The 20519-nt window shown below is 45.4% G+C and overlaps 1 protein-coding gene across 2 annotated transcripts in view; it reads left to right on the forward strand.

Annotated features, from left to right (window-relative positions):
* Positions 1 to 367: 367 nt before the first annotated feature.
* Positions 368 to 20519, forward strand: part of UGP2 (UDP-glucose pyrophosphorylase 2) — a 144442-nt gene continuing 124290 nt past the window's right edge. The window contains exon 1 of one of the 2 annotated variants that reach the window (XM_040351224.1): positions 368 to 551. Coding sequence is in view for 1 of the 2 variants with exons in the window: in XM_040351222.1 (XP_040207156.1) it covers positions 8537 to 8555 (19 nt within the window). In the remaining variant the exon portion in view is untranslated. Of the gene's footprint in view, positions 552 to 8352; positions 8556 to 20519 lie in introns of those variants that run through there. The other variant, XM_040351222.1, reaches the window with a different exon arrangement.

Raw genomic sequence — 20519 nt, forward strand, 5'->3', positions numbered from 1 at the left:
GGTTGCTGACATAATGCTCATACATCTGGGGGGGGTCTGCTGACATAATGCTCATACCCCTTCGGGGGCGTTGCTTACATAATTGTAGTTGGCTTTGAACTACAATGCCACAGGCCAGAGAACTCCAGAACCATATTTTACTAACATCATTGTCCATAGTGTATGGTTGCTCTGCCACAACCAATCTATCACACTGCTACAGGCTACACAGACTCATAGGCCTCGCTATTGGTCAGCGCTGGAGTCGTTGTTCTCATCTTTGCGTTTGATTGGCTGCCTCTAAGCTATGCCTAGTGAAAACGCACTCTACAGGATCCCTGCCTATAGGAAGTCTCCGTTTCTAGAATCACTCGTAGATGGTAGGCAGCCATGTTTCTTGTGATTTACTCATTGTACACAAGCAATGAACTCCAGGAAAATGGACGGTGCTCTGAAGACAACCGCAGTTTCCTGCTTGCCTAGAGCCTAATAAGGTCTGGGAAAGGTGTGTGATGTCAGCGGGTGTCCGAAGTGCTCTAGGCAGTGAGTCCAGGGTGTCGTTCTCTTATCAGGTGCGTATCAGCGGCTCAGTATCCTCTCTGCATGTGTAGAATGGAGCTGCTGGATACCTGCAACGCCATGCTGTGTGTCCATCCTCAGGGCTGGGGGCTGTGCATGTTTCCACAGCTGGCACCGCTCACCTTCTTTGTGCATGCACCTTTGTAACACTATAAACAAAGCACGTTGCTAGGGATACTGCATTGTTCCAAATAAGGGTCTGCTGAGCTGTGGTAGGACTACAAGTCCCAGCATGACTCTCCTGTGCACTGCAAGGCACAGCTGCTGGAGCAGTCAGTGTTGTGGCCTGTCAGTGTACCCAGCACATGAGGGCACAGTGGTGTGCCTGGGATGGGGGCTGATCATTGGCAGTGCCATGTGTTTGCTTATGGTGCAGGATCAATGTAACATGTCAAGGTCAGGAGAGGTTGTCTCATCTGTCAGGAGGCAGACATTGCAATCAGAGGTCACTGACAGTTCCTAAAATAAACCTGAACCAAGGCCTCGGAGTCATGCCAAAGTCACCCTCCCCGTACGGGGACAGAGCGTCGCCTGATCAAAGAGGCCACACGCAATTCAAGGTCATTGATTGCCATCGGTGTAAAAAAAAGAAGAAAAAAATATTATATTGGGTTAAAGTGGACCTGTCATTGCATTAAAACCTCATTCATACAGGTAAATAAGGGCGGGTATGCTGCTTTGTTCAGATACGGCTAAAAGCTGCGCCTGGACACCGCAGCACTATGAGCTGTGGCTGCATACAGACTGGATGATTGGCTACATCCGGGAACGCTGGACATTGACGCAAACTGTCCCCATGCAGAGCTGGACACTGCTGGCCATTGATCTGTAGAAGGTACAAATCTGGTCACAGAAGTAGTTTATTCACTGGAAAAAAAATCAGATTCTTGCCGGCAGTCGCACCTTTCAATGAGCCCTAAAAAAAAAAAGTAAAGTCATTGACGCCTTGTAACAATAGAAATTGTATATTTCCCTTTTCCGGCGGGTGGTGAGGGAAGTCTTCATTCTCTGGGCATGTAGACCTTGCCGTAGTTCTTCTTGCCAGCCATTGGGCAGAAGAGGTGGAGCTACATCCACAGTGGGTAATGCGGCATCAAGCCCCCCCTAGAAGGGTTGGATAGGACCACTTCACTCACTGTACCGATCTTATGGAGCCTCACCAGAGCCAATCTTATGCACCCACTCACAGAATACAAGCAGCCGCTGCGTGCGTTTGGCATGCACAGACAATCCAGAGGCGCCCCAGCCTCTCCCCCTTAAAGGGGGTGTAAAGGTTTGTTTTTTTATTTTCTAAATAGGTTCCTTTAAGCTAGTGCATTGTTGGTTCACTTACCTTTTCCTTCCATTTCCCTTCTAAATGTTTTTTTTCTTTGTCTGAATTTCTCACTTCCTGTTCCTCCTCAGTAAGGATGAGCGCCGGCGTGTTCGCACACTCCATGTGCAGAGCCCGCCAGGAAGTCGGTACCGCGCTGCGCAAATCACAGGCAGGGAGACCTTTCCCGATCTCTGCAGCCGAGCATCGTGACAATGTCTCCCTGCCTGTGATTATCGCAGCGCAGTGCCGACTTCCTGGCGGGCTCTGCACGTGGAGTGTGCGAACACGCCGGAGCTCATCCTTACTCCTCAGTATGCTGTTCTGGCTGACTAACCCCCAGCCAGGACATGAGGGCAAGCTTACTGAGGAGAAACATGACGTGAGAAATTCACACAAAGAAAAAAAACATTTTAGAAGGCAAATTGAAGGAAAAGGTAAGTGAACCAACAATTCACTAGCATAAAGAAACCTATTTGGAAAATAATAAACAAACCTTTACAACCCCTTTAAGCTGCAAAGGTAGTGGGTGGGGGTTTAGACATGCAGCAGTTGCAATGCAAAGTATCATGGCTGCAGCATGTGTACATGTTCGGTGGGGCAGTACTGCCCCCAAAAGAAACCTTTGACTAAATAGGGCCGTGCTAAAACCGTACAGGCACACAGCTGCGGCACGGTTTTGAAGGTTTAAACGGGAGGTGACATAACACCCCCTCACTGTCTGTCCACTGTCAATCACTCCTCAGAGGGTGAAGCTTGTGTAAACCAGCCCTCAGATTGCATGCTCCTCAACCAAGAATAGGGAGGCCCTATAGAGGTAGCTGGAGGCTGTGCCAGCAAAATGAATGAAATGTGTTTAGTAGCATCGTAGGAAATATGAATTCATTGTCTAGTGATTAATTGGTTGGCAGGGATGTATTTGCTGTAAATAAGAGAAGTGTAGTGGGGAAAATAATTATTTGATCCCCTGCAGATTTTGTACGTTTGCCCACTTAAAAGAAATAAAGGGTGTATCATTTTTATCATAGGTGTATTTAACCACTTAACCCCTGGACCATATTGCTGGTCAAAGACCAGAGCACTTTTTGCGATTCGGCACTGCGTCGCTTTAACTGACAATTGCGCGGTCGTGCGACGTGGCGGCCAAACAAAATTGGCGTCCTTTTTCCCACAAATCAAGCTTTCTTTTGCCGGTATTTGATCACCTCTGCGGTTTTTAGTTTTTGCGCTATAAACAAAAATAGAGCGACAATTTTGAAAAAAAATAATATTTTTTTTACTTTTTACCATAATAAATATCCCCCAAAAAGATATAAAAAAACAATTTTTTTCCTCAGTTTAGGCCGATAAGTATTCTTCTACATATTTTCCGTAAAAAAAAATCACAATAAACGTTTATTGATTGGTGCGCGCAAAAGTTATAGCGTTTACAAAATAGGGGGTAGTTTTATGGCATTTTTATTAATATTTGTTTTTTACTAGTAATGGCGGCGATCAGCGATTTAATTTTTTTGTTCCGGTACTGCGACATTATGGCGGACACTTTTGACACATTTTTGGGACCATTAGCATTTTTATAGCGATCAGTGCTATAAAAATGCATTGGATTACTATAAAAATGCCACTGGCAGTGAAGGGGTTAACACTAGGGGGCGGGGAAGGGGTTAAGTATGTTCCCTGGGTGTGTTCTAACTGTAGGGGGGGTGGCCTCACTAGGGGAAATGACTGATCGCTGTTCATACATTGTATGAATAGACGGTCAGGCATTTCTCCCCTGACAGCTCCCGGACCCTGCTCTGTAACGAGCGATTGCGGGTGCCCGGCGGCTTGGGGATTAAGCCCAGGTTCACACTGGGTACGATTTCCTTCGGTTTGAGATGCGATTTCACATGTGAAATCGCATCTCAAATCGGCGGCATTTGCCGCCAATGACACTGTCCTAATCTGTGCGACGCCGCATCTGCGGCGCTGCACCGATTTCTAAAAATAGGTCCTGTACTACTTTTTGCGATTTCGGGCCGCGATTTACATAGACATCTGTGCAGAAACCTGCACAGATGTCTCTTAAATCGCGGCCGAAATCGGGACTGCCAGCGGGAATGAAATCGTGAGAGTTCAGCTGAACTCGCACGGCTTCACTCCCGCAGCCCAGTGTGAACCAGGGCTCAATGCTTATTTTTACGCACTGAACTGCAACTCAATTTATAACATTTGTATCCTGTGTCTTTTCTGGATTGTTTTGTTGATATTCTATCTCTATCATTTAAAATACACCTATGATAAAAATTATAGACCTTTAAAGCGGTGGTTCACCCTCCTTAACATCATTATACCATTACATTCGGCATCGTAGCGCGAGCTACGGTATGCCGGTCTTAAATTTTTAATCCCCGTACTCACTGTGCTATTGATCATTAAAGATTCTGACTCCCGCGGGGAATGGGCGTGCCTATGGAGAGGGAGGATGATTGACTGATTGACGGCCGGCTCTGGCACGTCACGCTCCCCGAAGACAGCCGGAGTAGGTCTCGGCTCTTCACGGCGCCTGCGCACAGGCTATGCGCAGGCGCCGTGAAGAGCCAAGCCTATTTCGGCTATTTCCAGAGAAGCGTGACGTGCCAGGGCCGGCCGTCAATCACCTTCTCTCACCATAGGAACGCCCATTCCCCAGAATCTTCAATGATCCATAGCACAGTGAGTACGGGGATAAAAAATGTAAGACCGGCAGACTGTAGCTCGCGCTACGATGACGAATGTAATGGTATAATAAAAAAATGTTTTGTTTTTTTTTTTTAATAGGGTGAACCCCCGCTTTAAAAAATGTTTTGTAAATGGGCAAACATACAAAATCTGCAGGGGATAAAATAATTATTTCCCCCACTGTAAGGCCCCTTTCACACATCCGTTTTCAGATGAAATACGGACATACATGTATCCCTATGGGATATTAGGTCCGCTGACACCCGATCTCATTGGTCCCTGCTATGGTTCGATTCTGCAGACGGAGGAAAATCCTATTTCTGCTGACGGTCCATTTTAATCCGATTTCTTCTCCTCCCCCATAGAGGAGAGCGGAGATCTGACAGGGTGGTCCCTGCCCTGTCATCTGCCAGCTCAGCAGGGATACATGGAGGGATCCCCACTGAGCAAGCGGATGAGAAAGGTACGGATCCTCACGTGTGTGTGAAAGGGGCCTAAAAGATTTAGTACTACTTTAGGAAAAGGTCATCCTTTATAGGCTAATGTTGGTTTCGATTTTGGCTACAGGGTCACTTAAAAAAAAGACTTTAAAGGGGTTGTAAAGGAATAATTTTTCTTCCCTAAATAGCTTCCTTTACCTCAGTGCAGTCCTCCTTCACTTACCTCATCCTTCCAGTTTGCTTTTAAATGTCCTTATTTCTTCTGAGAAATCCTCACTTCCTGTTCTGTCTGTAACTCCACACAATAATGCAAGGCTTTCTCCCTGGTGTGGAGTGTCGTGCTCGCCCCCTACCTTGGATTACAGGAGAGTCAGGACGCTCTCTACGTTGCAGATAGAGAAAGGAGCTGTGTGTTAGTGGGTGTCCTGACTCTCCGGTAGTCCAAGGGAGGGGCTAAAATGTGGCTAAAGAGGGGAAGAAGAGGAGAGAGTTAGAGATAACATGGGGTTAAATAGGGGGTAATTAAAAAAAAATACAATTTTTCACGTTGTCATAAATGTTTTATTAAAGTAGAACTATAGGCAACGTTTTCTTTTATTTTGGATAGAGTAAGTGAGGGTTATAACCCCTGTCAGATTTTTTATTTTTTTTTGCCATCTGTGTTCCATTGCTGAGATTTTCCTTCACTTCCTGTCCCATAGCAAAACAGGAAGTGCAAGGAAATCCCTGCAAAATAAGGGAATACTTTGGGGACCCCCAGGTCACCGCAACTAATGTCCCCAATAGATTTCCCCCTCTATAAATTTTCTGGGGATAACCCCAAATTTGGGATTTTCTTTTACTTTCAATGATAATGGTACACAGGATAAATAGAGAGGATGAATCTCCCCAACGGGGGCACAGACCGCAGTATTCCATGTTCTACTCCCTCTGCACTCTAGTTTTTTGCCTTTAGTTATTCAAGATTTGGATAGAGAATGAAAGGGTTAATTCACCTTTTCTATCTGTGTACCCTGTGGAGAGATTTGTCCTCACTTCCTGTCGGGATAGGAAATGATGCTAAATTTCTCCATTGGGAATGACACATTTTTAATAGGGTGGTGAAAGGTGAGGATGTCTATGTTTGGCCTGTTGCCTTTCTGTCCTGGTGTCAGCCCTGTCCCCTATTTCTTTCACTGGATCGCAGTGACAGGAAATGGGGGGAAATCTCTCCGGTGGTTTGGCCTGGAGTTACGGCTTAGCAACTGCTTAGTTTAAAGTGGAATGCCTATTCTTCTTCTTTCCCCCCCATAATTGCAGCCCCTGCTTTCCTGATTGTAGGAGTCTCCTTTACCTAGCAGAGTAATACGCTGATTAATCCTACTCTAATGTGTTTCTGATGGAGTATACTCAGCTTTAGTACTGCGCGCTCGTGTGTGTGTGTGTGTGTGTGTGTCATTCATTTGTTTCATTCAGTTACCTGCTTGGTAGAGCTGCAGCCAAGTACAAGCTATCAATTTCTGTTTTAGGCTTTAACAAAGTCAAGCTTTGAGCACAGGCACCTGTTTGTGCCCGTTGGTGCTGACCTTGCTGGCGTCTCTGCCACACGGATTAGTGCGGCGGGCCTGGCAGCTCTACATGTGCCCAGCAGGCAGTGGTGGAATAACTGTATCTTGGGCCTCAGGCTGTTTTCATTTCATAGGCCCCCCCTGCTGTATAATGCGATCATGTGGAAAGGTCAGTGTACACAGGCATTTCCTGACTCCAGGTACAGGCAGAATATTGGGCTGATTGGATTAAGTTTTCACTTGGTTTCAAAAGTATGTCGGTACAAGAGAAGTCTGCTCCCATTTCATATCTCTGCCCCCCTTTCCTTGATGGGAGTCTCTCTGCCCCCCCCTCTTTCCTTGATGGGAGTCTCTCTGCCCCCCCCTCTTTCCTTGATGGGAGTCTCTCTGCCCCCCCTCTTTCCTTGATGGGAGTCTCTCTGCCCCCCCCCCTCTTTCCTTGATGGGAGTCTCTCTGCCCCCCCCTCTTTCCTTGATGGGAGTCTCTCTGCCCCCCCCTCTTTCCTTGATGGGAGTCTCTCTGCCCCCCCTCTTTCCTTGATGGGAGTCTCTCTGCCCCCCCTCTTTCCTTGATGGGAGTCTCTCTGCCCCCCCTCTTTCCTTGATGCGAGTCTCTCTGCCCCCCCTCTTTCCTTGATGGGAGTCTCTCTGGGCCCCCCCCTCTTTCCTTGATGGGAGTCTCTGGGCCCCCCCCCTCTTTCCTTGATGGGAGTCTCTCTGCCCCCCCTCTTTCCTTGATGGGAGTCTCTCTGCCCCCCCTCTTTCCTTAATGGGAGTCTCTCTGCCCCCCTTTCCTTGATGGGAGTCTCTCTGCCCCCCCTCTTTCCTTGATGGGAGTCTCTCTGCCCCCCCTCTTTCCTTAATGGGAGTCTCTCTGCCCCCCTTTCCTTGATGGGAGTCTCTCTGGGCGGCCCCCCCCTCTTTCCTTGATGGGAGTCTCTCTGGGCCCCCCCTCTTTCCTTGATGGGAGTCTCTCTGGGCGGCCCCCCCCCTCTTTCCTTGATGGGAGTCTCTCTGCCCCCCCTCTTTCCTTGATGGGAGTCTCTCTGCCCCCCCCTCTTTCCTTGATGGGAGTCTCTCTGCCCCCCCCTCTTTCCTTGATGGGAGTCTCTCTGCCCCCCCCTCTTTCCTTGATGGGAGTCTCTCTGCCCCCCCCCTCTTTCCTTGATGGGAGTCTCTCTGCCCCCCCCCCCTCTTTCCTTGATGGGAGTCTCTCTGCCCCCCCCCCTCTTTCCTTGATGGGAGTCTCTCTGCCCCCCCCCCCTCTTTCCTTGATGGGAGTCTCTCTGGGGCCCCCCCTCTTTCCTTGATGGGAGTCTCTCTGGGCGCCCCCCCCCTCTTTCCTTGATGGGGGGGGGGGTTTCTCCCTTCTTTTCTTGATGGGGGGACGACGACGACGACCCCCCTGTCAATCTTCCTACGTGTCTTGTTCTCCCAGACTGACAGGTGTCATTCCCCAGAAGGTGTGTGCTGTGATCGGAGTGTGTAGGAAGGTGATGTGTGTTCCTCTGGTTGGCTGTCCCTGTCAGTGTGCATAACGCCAGCACATACCGTGTCTATGCCATGGTGTCCTGATCCGGCAGAGCTCTGACTGGGCGCTGTGTGTACGGAGTACGGACTGATCCCGGATCCCTCCGCCGGGCTCCCCGCACCGAACAGGTTAACCCCATTACTCATATGTCAGAGGAGGAGGGGCGGGGCGAGGCGACGTGCAGTACTGGCCTCCTCTGGGAAGGGGGCGGTCACATGCCACCGGTGGGGCACGCCCACCCCCATTGATGAAATGTCGAGGTATTCACCCCAACCCAGAGAACCCAGAGCAGTGGCGGAGTACAGAGAGGGGCGCCCGGTGTCGGAGAAGATCCATTAGTTCCCGTGTACCCCCATCTACCGGAGAGGAGACCCCCCCGCCCCCACTGTCCGGGAATCGTCCCTCCTGTGTACACATCTCACCGGGAGAGTCCTTTCCTCCTCCCAACATGTCTACATACGGGAAAGGTAAGTGATCGCTGTGTGTGTCATACCGATACATAGGAAGGATGATACATTGTAGTGGGTGGGATGGTGATCGCGCCTGGTTGGGGCCCCCAGAGGGGACAACATGTCACCTTAACCCGTGCTGTGCCGGGGTGTGGGTGGGGGTCCTGATGTCAGGAACTAGTCCCCGGTGTTGGAGGTCATAAGGGGGGAGGGGGGGGGGGGAGTGCTGCATTGCTGTCATATCTGGAGCCATGGATGTGTACTGCAGAGGATGGATGGATGGACTGAGTGCCACCACTACTCCCCCCCCCCCCATACTATATATAGATGTGCCCTGCCATCCCATAATACTCCAGATCTCTGACCTGTAATAAGAAGCCATCAATGAATGTTGGTGTCATCTGGAAGGTCAGGGGGGTGGGGTGGGGGGGTGTTGTATGTGTGTAGTGTGATGTCACATCATCATATGAAAATAGTGGGGGGGGGGGTAGATTTATTATACATGTGGGTCAGGCAGGTGCTGGGGTCACTTACCTCTAAGTTAGGGGACATATGGGAGGCGCCCAATGCTAATTGGTAATATCCAGCTGGGGTCAGGCTGGAGAACCTCTTTTTCTACCTACCTGATGGGCACCTGGCATGCAGAATTCATTCCCCCACTTTTCTGTGGGCAGTGAGTGATGGGCGGCTGTGCCATGTTGTGAGCCTCCATCTATCAATGTACCCGGATGATCAGCGGTGTTATACGGAGGGCAGAAGTCTTGCACAGGGGCTCTTTGGTGACTGGTATCATGTATCCTATACTGACATTGATGACTTGGATCACCAGAGGGGGCGCTGTCATTTGTGATGGAATGTTATAGTATTAAATGGCCATTAGCTGTATGTACTATAGTAAAGGTCACTTGGCCCGTGACCTTGTGTATGGTCCTTGAACATCTCTGATGTCCTTGGTGAAGGTATGTTGTGTGCCTATTGGAGGAAAGTGCACAGAAATGATAGAAGTAAGTTGGATGCTTCACTAGCCCATCAATTTGCGCGTCTTGTGGTGCAGTAACATGCGTTGTGTTATGGTAGTTGATGTATGGGTTGCCTTAATGCAACACATATGATGGACACGCCTCCTTGGAGAAAAAGGGAACATAACCCTTTTGTTTTTCCAATGCAGCATACATCAGAGCACTCTATGGGGCTTATTTACTAAAGATGGAGAGTGCAGAATTGGCCTCACTTCTGCATAGAAACCAATCGGCTTCCAGGTTTTATTGCCAACACTTCATTGAACACGCTGAGGTTGGAAGCGGATTGGTTTCTATGCAGAAGTGAGCCTGATTTTGCACTCTCCATCTTTGGTAAATAGACCCCTATGTATCATGGTGTGTTGTGCATTCACCACTATAGTGCAGGGCATTGGGGGTGCAAGATACCTTGCTTGGCCAGATGCACTGATGCCGCAACGCACAAGTCTAAAGGAAATGCCTGATCAGTATGTGGATTGCTTTTCCAGAAATTATTCTGCATTAATTCCCATTGTATGTGGCTTCAGTTGTTGGAGTTACTAACCCAGCATAAGCATGTGGCCAGGGAAGTCAGAACTAATGACCTCCATTCAATGGCTCAGAGTGTCAAAGGCTAATGGCAGCTGGGGCTGCAGGCACTTTCTGGAGGGGGCAGCCGGGGCTGCAGGCGTTTTTTTTCCTGGAGGGGGCAGCCGGGGCTGCAGGCGTTTTTTTCCTGGAGGGGGCAGCCGGGGCTGCAGGCGTTTTTTTTCCTGGAGGGGGCAGCCGGGGCTGCAGGCGTTTTTTTTTCCTGGAGGGGGCAGCCGGGGCTGCAGGCGTTTTTTTCCTGGAGGGGGCAGCCGGGGCTGCAGGCGTTTTTTTCCTGGAGGGGGCAGCCGGGGCTGCAGGCGTTTTTTTTTCCTGGAGGGGGCAGCCGGGGCTGCAGGCGTTTTTTTTCCTGGAGGGGGCAGCCGGGGCAGCCGGCGTTTTCTGGAGGGGGCAGCCGGCGTTTTCTGGAGGGGGCAGCCGGCGTTTTCTGGAGGGGGCAGCCGGCGTTTTCTGGAGGGGGCAGCCGGAGCTGCAGGCGTTTTCTGGAGGGGGGCAGCCAGCACTGTTGTCTGTATTCTTCGCAGTACAAGTGTCCTAGAAGGTACACGTTGATATTGGATGACTATCATGTGATCCTACAATAATGCTGTGTGTTCCAGTAATGCGGTGCACATGTGTTTAGAGGACATTGTGATGGATTCTAGCAGGGACTGTATCTCTACAAATGGTACTTTATACAGTGTTCCCTTTCATCCCTCGGCTCCATAGGTATGAGCAGATATTGATCTAGCTGGTTGTTGGGAGTGATTTCACTGACTTGGCTTTATAAATGCCAGTGATGGTCTGTAAATAATAGAATTGGTTTACTTCCTCCATGACACTAAAGGACATCTGAGTTTTCCTTGGGGTCTCCTCTTTGCTGGCGCCATCACAAGGCTATAGCAGTTTTCTCGTGTCCTATAAACTGTGTTGCAGTTAAACAGAGAGGTTTTCCATGATAAAATGGCTCGGGAGTATCAGACCCTTCCATGTGATGAATGGCAGAGGGTCTCTGCAGTGATATATGTTGCCTTCATTGCCACTTGCTGATGAAATATGGTATTGCAGCTTGTTCATTTAAAGAAAAACCTGTCTGAGAAATATGAAGGCTGCCTTACCGACCTTCTTTAGAAAATACTACTGGCTCCGCTATAATCCTGAGCTTATCGTTTGTATACTTTAATGGCCAACATACATGGTTCAATTTTCTCAAATCGGTTGATTCCTCCATCCACACCACCAGTTAGCGATCACATTCAGACAGCTGCTGCACCCGTGGCTGCCGGAATACCAGAAATCTATTTTTATTTAAAATCTTAATTTTTTATGTAACCACTCCACCCCCGGAGGATTTTGCTGCCCAATGATCGGGCCTTTTTTTGCGATTCGGCACTGCTTCGCTTTAACTGACAATTGTGCGACGTGGCTCACAAAATTGACGGCCTTTTTTTCCCGCAAATAGAGCTTTCTTTTGGTGGTATTTGTTCACCTCTGCGTTTTTTATTTTTTGCGCTATAAACAAAAAAAGAGCGTCATTTTTGGAATAAAGCAATGTTTTTAACTTGTTTTACTATAATAAATATCCCCCAAAAATATATGAAAAAAATATTTTCTTTCTCAGTTTAGGCCGATACGTATTCTTCTACATGTTCTTGGTTAAAAAAAAAAAATCGCAGTAAGCGTATATTTGGTTTTTCACAAAAGTTATAGCGTCTACAAAATAGGGGATAGTTTTGTCCATTAAAGCGAACGGTACTATTGGGACAGAGATGACAGTTGCTCTTTAAAAATTATAATTTAAATCAAGCTTCAAGACATGGCAGCACAAAGCTGCACACAGTCACAGGGAGCACCGACCTCCATAAGTTGGTGTCCTGTGTACATCGGGAGGTGTGCAACTGGTGCTTTTCTGACCACGTGCGTTACTACGTCTGCTATTGTATCACAGACTGCAAGTTGTGAGTTTATCTCGGTGGGAACAACATGATCTTGCTTTAGCACCTACCCTCCTCGCCAGGTTTGGCAGCTGCGGACTTCATCCTCTTCATGAAGATGTAGCTCAAAGGTCGCCGTTTTTACACCATTGCGGATATTCAGCGCAAATTTTAGAATGTGCGTGACACAACTTCCAGGACACATTCCAGAAGTGACAGGAATGCTGTGCAAAGTGACTATTTTTAAGATTATGATGTGTAAATGTAGATAAATAACTTTACTGTAAACGGAGCTAGACTTTGGCCCCTTTTACACGTTTGCGGATGAAAAAGGGGCATACATTGGTTCCTATGAGATTGACACCCGATCTCGTCCGCCTCTGCAATGATCCGATTCTGCAGACGGAAGAAAACCCTATTTTTCCTTCCGCCATCTGATCGGATGAACATGGACATTTCTGGTGGTTTTAACCCTTTCTCGGCTGCTAGCTAGGTAAATATAAAAGGTGTCATGTAGCCTTGGATGGTATCCGTGAATAAAGGGTGTGTGCTTTTTTTTTTTTTTTTTGTCACATACTTGTAGGATGTTATCTTCCGTCTTACTGTATGAGGATCTTCCGCAGACTGACCTCAGTGACTGGTTTCACAAGTCTTGTTTTTTCCAACGGGTAAACAATAAGGGGTATAAATGATTGGGAATACAATGGTGAAATGTACCGTGCAGAGCCTTCCTTTAGGCTGCATTCACATTGTAACGCCGCGTATGCGGCGTATTTTGCCGCGATTTGTGTAACTTTTTTTTTTTTACAAATCCTTTCCATTGATGTCTATGGCCGAACGCCAATGCCGCCTGAAAAAAAGGGTCCGGGACTTGTTTTCAGGCGTATGGTGGTTCGGCGTTCGGCGTGAGATGTGAACCATCTCATAGACATCAATGGAAATTCGCCCCTCCAGCGGCACGAGCGTCGCGCTTCAGGCGTTTTGTCGCCTAGGTGCGAATGCAGCCTAAAGCAACAGAACCGTACATACTACAATTCTGATGAAGAAATCTGCAAATGTTTTATTGCCCAATGTAAGCTTCTTAGTAACCCTGAGGCCAGCCATAGAGTACGAAGGATTATTTATCCCCGTCTTTCAAATGCAAAACTCGACAAAAAGAAAACAACAAGGCTACATTTGCAAAGCAATCCAATTTAATTGCCATAAGTGGGATTTTTCCTCCAGAGATCATGTCGTTTCTCTGTGCCGCACAAGGACTTTCATTTCACAGAGTAAAGATAAAACCGAACTAAAGGTGCAAATCTTTCTAGGTTTGGATAGAATGTAAGGGAGTTAAAACCACCGTCAGGTTTTTATTGCCGCCTGTGTTCCCATTAGGGAAGTTTACTCTATTTAATTGCCCTGGTCACCAGGAATAAAGGTGAGGGGTACATGCAAGATTTTGAATTGCCCCCCCCAGAGCAGTAATGGAGAAGAAATCTTCCAAAGGAAATAATTGTTTCCATGACAACTGTATCAGAGGGAATGTTCCCCCAGGTAGGGAAGCTAGATCCTCCAACTTCCCTCTGAGCCAAAAGCACAGGAAGTGATGTCACAGATGGCAAAAAAAATGAATGATTGGAAAAATTTACAGTGGTTTCACCCCTCCCATATACTATCCAAAATCGTATATAAAAAAAGATTTGGATTTGAATATACAGTACTATAAAGTCATATTAAACTCTTTAGTTTTTAAGCATTTTAGCAGTTGATTTAATCACTTAGGCCGGGTTCACACGGGTTTCCCCGCATACAATTCACTTGACATGCGAGTGATGGGAGGAATAGTGCCCAATCGTTCATGCCAGCGGTAAGAGGAATAGTGTCCAATAGTGCCAAATCCTTGGTGCCAATGGGAGGATAAGGTGTCCAATTGGTGCCAGTGGGAGGAGGAATAGTGCCCAATTGGTGCCAGTGGGAGGAGGAATAGTGCCCAATTGGTGCCAGTGGAACATACGTTGCCAAATATGAAATTATCCATTAAGATTTTTGTTTTGTTTTGGCTGAAAGGAAAAAATCTATCAATGTGTGGCCAGCTTTATTAAGAATTCATTACATCCACTTATCAGATACCCAACTTTTAAGGTCTGAATCTGATTTAAGGAGAGGGGAAGTCATAAAAGGTAATATTGGAAATTCTGTTAACGGTGGATCACATAAAATGTGGATCAAAGCTGAACGCTAGGCAGATATAAAAGTCTGTTAGTATTTTAGCTGACATTAGCATTTGCCTTATATGCAGTGTATTTTTCTTTTAAATTGTGCCTTTGTTCCACTTTCAGCTGCTTAAGGGTCACTAAAATAATTTTTTTAGCTAAATAGCTTCCTTTACCTTACTGCAGTCCTGGTTCCATGTCATCATTGTTAGTTTTTGCTCTGATGTTGCTGTAATTCTGCTCTGTTCTGGACACTTCCTGGTTGTCTGTTTCCTTTGGACCACAGTACTGGGAGCTTCTAGTTTAATTTTCAAACCCTCACTTCTCTATGGCTCTATACAGCACAGAGGCAGCATAACATGCAAAAACGAAACTGAAACTAAAGGTACATTATATGATTGTTTTTAAAAGGAATCGGTTAACTATTATGTCTCTATACCCTGTAAACAGTCATTTTTTTCCATTGCAAGTCCTTAAAGTTATAACTGCCCCAGCTTTTATGCTGTAGGGTGTCCCCATGCCCTTGCAGGATTCCATGGTGCCACCTTATAGTGCACACTCCCAGCTCCCTGCATTGTGAGTGTCGGTACAGAAAAACAGAAAGCCACTTGTTGTCATCGTCGTTCTCCTGCCTCCTCCTCCTTTTAGAGCTGGTTTACAGATAGACAGGAGGCGATACTGCCTTCTACTGAAAGTCTGTTTGATTCCAAGGGGGATTTTACATTGAAATACTGTGCAACAACCGCCATGATCCATGTTTGGCATGCAGTTGAGCCACGGGTCCAGTGACTTCAACAGGTGCACTTGACAGTCATAAAGCCTGCAGAACGTGACATGCCAAGTTTAAAAGTAGTAGGCCAGCGTCACTACTTTGGTAGGAATTGTACTCATTCCAATAATGGTTAATGAATGTATGAAAATGACTAGGAAGGTGTACCTAATAAAGTGGTGTGTGTGTATATACATACATACATACATACATACATTTTTTAGAATAAAAAATGTTGGCAACAAAAGTGAGTAGACCCTTAAGTGAAAATGTCCAAATTTGGCCCAAAGTGTCAATATTTTGTGTGGCCACCATTATTTTAGCGGTCTTGGGCATGGAGTTTACCAGAGCTTCACAGGTTCCCGCTGGAGTCCTCTTGAAGACATCACGGAGCTAATGGATGTTAAGAGACCTTGCGCTCCTCCACCTTCCATTTGAGGATGCCCCACAGATTCTCTATAGGGTTTAGGTCTGGAAACATGCTTGGCCACTGGCCAGTTTGTCACCTTTACCCTCAGATCCTTTTCAAGGCAGTGGTCATCTTGGAGGTGTGTTTGGGGTTGTCATGTTGGAATACTGCCATGTGGCCCAGTCTCTGAAGGGAGGGGGATCATGCTCTGCTTCAGTATGTCACAATACATGTTGGGATTCATGGTTCCCTCAATGACCTGTAGCTCCCCAGTGCCGGTGATCTGGTTCTGGCTAACGTGCTGGTTCCTGTAAGGACTGCGCAGGCGCAATCCTTGCCGCCGGAAATCTCCGAACCTCGCTAATGATAGCGGAGGAGGCTGGGGACAGAGGCGGCGACAAAATGGCGCGATCGCCTCGGTCCGTGAAGAGCAGCAGCTCGGGGCGGACGCGGGCCGCCATTTAGTGATGCCCGCCCTATAGGAAGTTGAAATTGAGTTTGACACCCCCTGACCTAGGCACTCTATCTGGACAGGTCGGTTGAATATCTATCATGCAGGGATGTCCTATGTTCTTCTGTGTATAAGTAAACTCTGGAAGCCACTCTGAGAAATTCAAAGCAGTACATAGAGATATGAGGCATAAGAGATCTTATTAGTGGCATTGGTCCTGAGGCAAGAAGTAAGTGTGTTTGTGTGTTGGCATGAAGATTTCACTAGTGGAATGAATCCTGGGGAGCGAGGAGATTGCGTGCTGCAGTACAGATCTTAATAGTGGCATGAATCCTGGGGGAGGTGAGTGGATGACTGCTAACAGCTGCTGCCATGATGGATCTGAAATGACAGGTGCTCTTTAAATGTAAGGACTCATTTTTGCTGGTTGTTAGAATCTTTAATACTTGCAAACAAAATGAAGGTTTTCTATTTAGAATATGGGCCCTTTCACACGGGGCGGATCAGTAATGATTTTACGGGGATCCTCCGTAAAATCCCTGCTGAGCTGACAGAGCGGTCTCCGCACACTGTGCAGGGAACGCCATGTCTTTCCTCCGCTCTCCCCTATGGGGAATCGGATGAACACGGACCGTATGTTACGGGTGTCAGCGGATGGTCCGCAACGGACGGATGAAAATGCAGACATATGGTCTGTACGTGTGAAAGGGCCCTTATAAGCTGCCATGTTAGTAAAACAGCGATTCAATCGTGCAGTTTGTAGTGTACATGGATTTGCAAAACAATGGGATAAGACATATTCCTGAACTTTGTTTAATCTCATGGTTACTGTGCCATTGTTTGAATGCATCAATGTAGTACAGGGGTTGACAAATTTGCTTGGAATCTAGGAGCCAGCTAAAAAAAGTTAGGAGCCAGAAAACGCGCCCCGTCCCAACGCGCTTGCGCGCAGAAGTGAACACATACGTGAGCAGTGCCTGCATATGTAAACGGTGTTAAAACCACACATGTGAGGTATCGCTGTGATTGGTAGAGCGAGAGCAATAATTCTAGCCCTAGACCTCCTCTGTAACTCAAAACATGCAACCTGTAGAATTTTTAAAATGTCGCCTATGGAGATTTTAAAGGGTAAAAGTTTGTCGCCATTCCACGAGCGGACGTAATTTTGAAGCGTGACATGTTGAGTATCAATTTACTCGGCGTAACATTATCTTTCATAATATTAAAAAAAAAATGGGGATAACTTTACTGTTGTCTTATTTTTTAATTAAAAAAAGTGTAATTTTTTATTCCCAAAAAAAGTGCGCTTGTAAGACCACTGCGCAAATACGGTGTGACAGAAAGTATTGCAACGATCGCCATTTTATTCTCTAGGGTGTTAGGATAAAAAATACATATAATGTTTGGGGGTTCTAATTAGAGGGAAGAAGATGATGGCAGTGAAAAATAGTGAAAAATTACATTAGAATTGCTGTTTAATTTGTAATGCTTAACTTGTAATACCAACGGCCACCATCAGATGGCTCCAGCTTACACATCTGGTGGTAATAACTTGTACTACCAACGGCTCACCACCAGATGGTGCCCCCCCTTCCAGGCCAAGTCGCCAGGACCCTATTTCTAGTCGCCATGGCGACCTGGCGCCCGGGATTTGTTGAGCCCTGATGTAGTACATGTTATCTCAGCTTGGATTCATTGAATGAATTTACCAAAAATGTAACTATTGCAGAATATACAGCCTCATGCTCCATTTCATGCTGAGTAAACTACATTATTAATGTATCTTTAATAGAAAACTATCTTTAGATAGATTTTTACTCCAAACGCATTTTATTAACATTTGATAAAAATCTATTTTTTAAATCGGAAAAATCTTCTTTTTTTCTTATTGATTTCTAGCCACCCTAGTTACAGTAGAGATCTCACTGGCAGCACGGATCCTGGGCATGAAATGTGTGTAATTATAATGGGTAATGACATCATAAACCTTAAAAACTTCTGTATGCTTTCCTAACAAGGCTACTTTAGAATCAAATGTGTAAAAACGCAGAAAAGAGGAAGGAAGGAAATAAAGTTCTACGTTAATCTTTTCAGCAAAGTCGAAGAAGAAATAATTTGGCCTTCTGACCGGTCACAACCTTGGCAATACAGCCGCAGTTCAGCGTTGAGCTTTGAACATCTCGTAGAAAGTTATTGAAGTTTATAGAATATAAAACAATACTTTTATAACCATCATAATTTAGATTGTAATTCAGGGAAATGTATTGCAAGCATTTGTTGTGTATGGGTAATGGAAATTGCATCATTCAGACTTCAGATGATCGCCATTCGCAGGCATCATATGAATAGGAAATGACAGGATAGCTGTTTTGAAATCGTAACACCATATTATCATTCACTATAAAAGAAGAATCCTTTGTTTACATGGGGGAAATAGATAAAGGATGTTTACATGCAATTCTTTGTAAACCATTCAGCTGATTTAAGTTTTTTTCCTTTTTATTTATATATATATATATATATATATATATATATATATATATATATATATATATATATATATATATATATATATATATATATATAAAAAAAAAAAAAGCATAGGTATAATTGTATTTCACTTGCTTCTAGGCCAGCATGTTGGTATAATTGCTGCTAGTTCATTCATTTATTTATTTATTTATTTATTTATTTATTTATTTTTTACTTTATTTTTTGTTTATGGTTAGTTTTAGGCCCCTTTCACATTGAGGCATGGAGCCGCGGTGACGGTATAGCCGCGCTATTTGTAGCGCGGCTATACCGTCGTATTTACCGCGATATTCGGGCGCTAGCAGTGAGGTTTTAACCCCCGCTAGCGGCCGGAAAAGGGTTAATACCGCGGTATTACCGCGCTTTCCCATTGATTTCAATGGGAAGGCGCGGTATAGGAGCGGTGAACACACCGCTCCTATACCGCGGTAAAGATGCGGCTAGCAGGACTTTTGGAGCGCTCCTGCTAGCGCACCGCTTCAATGTGAAAGCCTTCGGGCTTTAACATTGAAAACTACAGGGCAGGTTTTTTCATGCGGTATAGCAGCGCTATTTTTAGCGCTGTACCGCATGAAAAACGCCTCAATGTGAAAGGGGCCTTAGGGTTAAGCTTTTTTTTTTTTTTTTTGTCACAATGTAGAGTATAAGATTTCCTATCATCTGTGCCCAGTCTTGCTACACAGAGTTAATCCAGCTCTGAGCAATCCTCTTTTATTGTTCAGTGAAAATTAACAGACTTTAGGATAAAAACCTGTCTAAATAAAAAGTCCTTTCCTCTCTCCTTGCTTTGAGTGACAGGTTATTTACATATCTAGCTTGGACATGTTTAGCATAATATGAGGAGATCCACAGTATAAAAAGTGAGAAATCCACCCCTCCCCCACATAACACATCCTGGTAATATACAATGAACTGTGGATCACCTCATATTATGATTAACATAACATATGATAAACATGTCCAAGCTAGATATGTAAATAACCTGTCACTCAAAGCAAGGAGAGAGGAAAGGAATTTTTATTTAGACAGGTTTTTATCTGAAAGTCTGTTAATTTTCACTGAACAATAAAAGAGGATTGCTCAGAGCTGGATTAACTCTGTGTGGCAAGAATGGGCACAGATGATAGGAAATCTTATACTCTACATTGTGACATCAAAAAAATAATAATTTGGGTTTACATTCACTTTAACTCCAATTAAAATAAATAAATAAAAGAAAAAAAAATATCTTTTTACCCCTGAGGACTTTCCAATAGTCTTTACTGCTGCACTACATAATCCTGATGTAATGACATCGCTGTTTATTGCTGTGAGTTTAGGCTGGTAATGCAGCCCCCAGTGGTCCATGACAGCCTGGCCTCCAAGGGATAGGCTCAATGACAGTGGCTGTCATTCAGTCCACATGTCTGAGGACATCTAGTGGTGGAGAGGAATTACTGCTAAGCCTCTCATACACTCAATCCTGCCGTGTTGTCAGTCCAAAGCCACCTTCCTCTCTTCTTGCCCATTCACAGAACAAGTATGGCTTATGTGTATGAGAGCTGCAGCGCAGCAAACTCCATGAAAGTGAATATTACAGAAAATGCAACCATACCTAAAGTGGCATACAGCTCTTTATTGCAGTTCTGCTCCAAGGTAGAGATCATGATTCTGGCCAAAATGAGAATCGCAATTATTTTTTTTGCTTAGAATAAAGATCACGATTTTCTCACGGCGTAAAATCTTTCACATTATACCAAAAAATTTGGGCTAACTTTACTGGTTGTTTTTTTTGTTTTTTTTAATACATTAAAGTAATTTTTTCCCAAAAAATTGCTTTTGAAAGAGCACTGCACAAATACAGTGCGACATAAAATATATTGCAACAACCACCATTTTATTCTCTAGGGTCTCTACAAAAAATAAATAAAAGATTATATATATATAATATGTGTGTGTGTGTGTGTGTGTGTGTGTGTGTGTGTGTGTATGTATATATGTATATATATATATATATATATATATATATATATATATATATATACAGGGCTCAAAATTTCAAGCCCTGAGCTTCTAGCCAGGCCTTAAGTGTTACTCGCCACCAGTTGCCTCACCTAACCCATACAC

Source organism: Rana temporaria, chromosome 4 (genome assembly GCF_905171775.1).
Source record: "Rana temporaria chromosome 4, aRanTem1.1, whole genome shotgun sequence".
Lineage (NCBI taxonomy): Eukaryota > Metazoa > Chordata > Amphibia > Anura > Ranidae > Rana > Rana temporaria.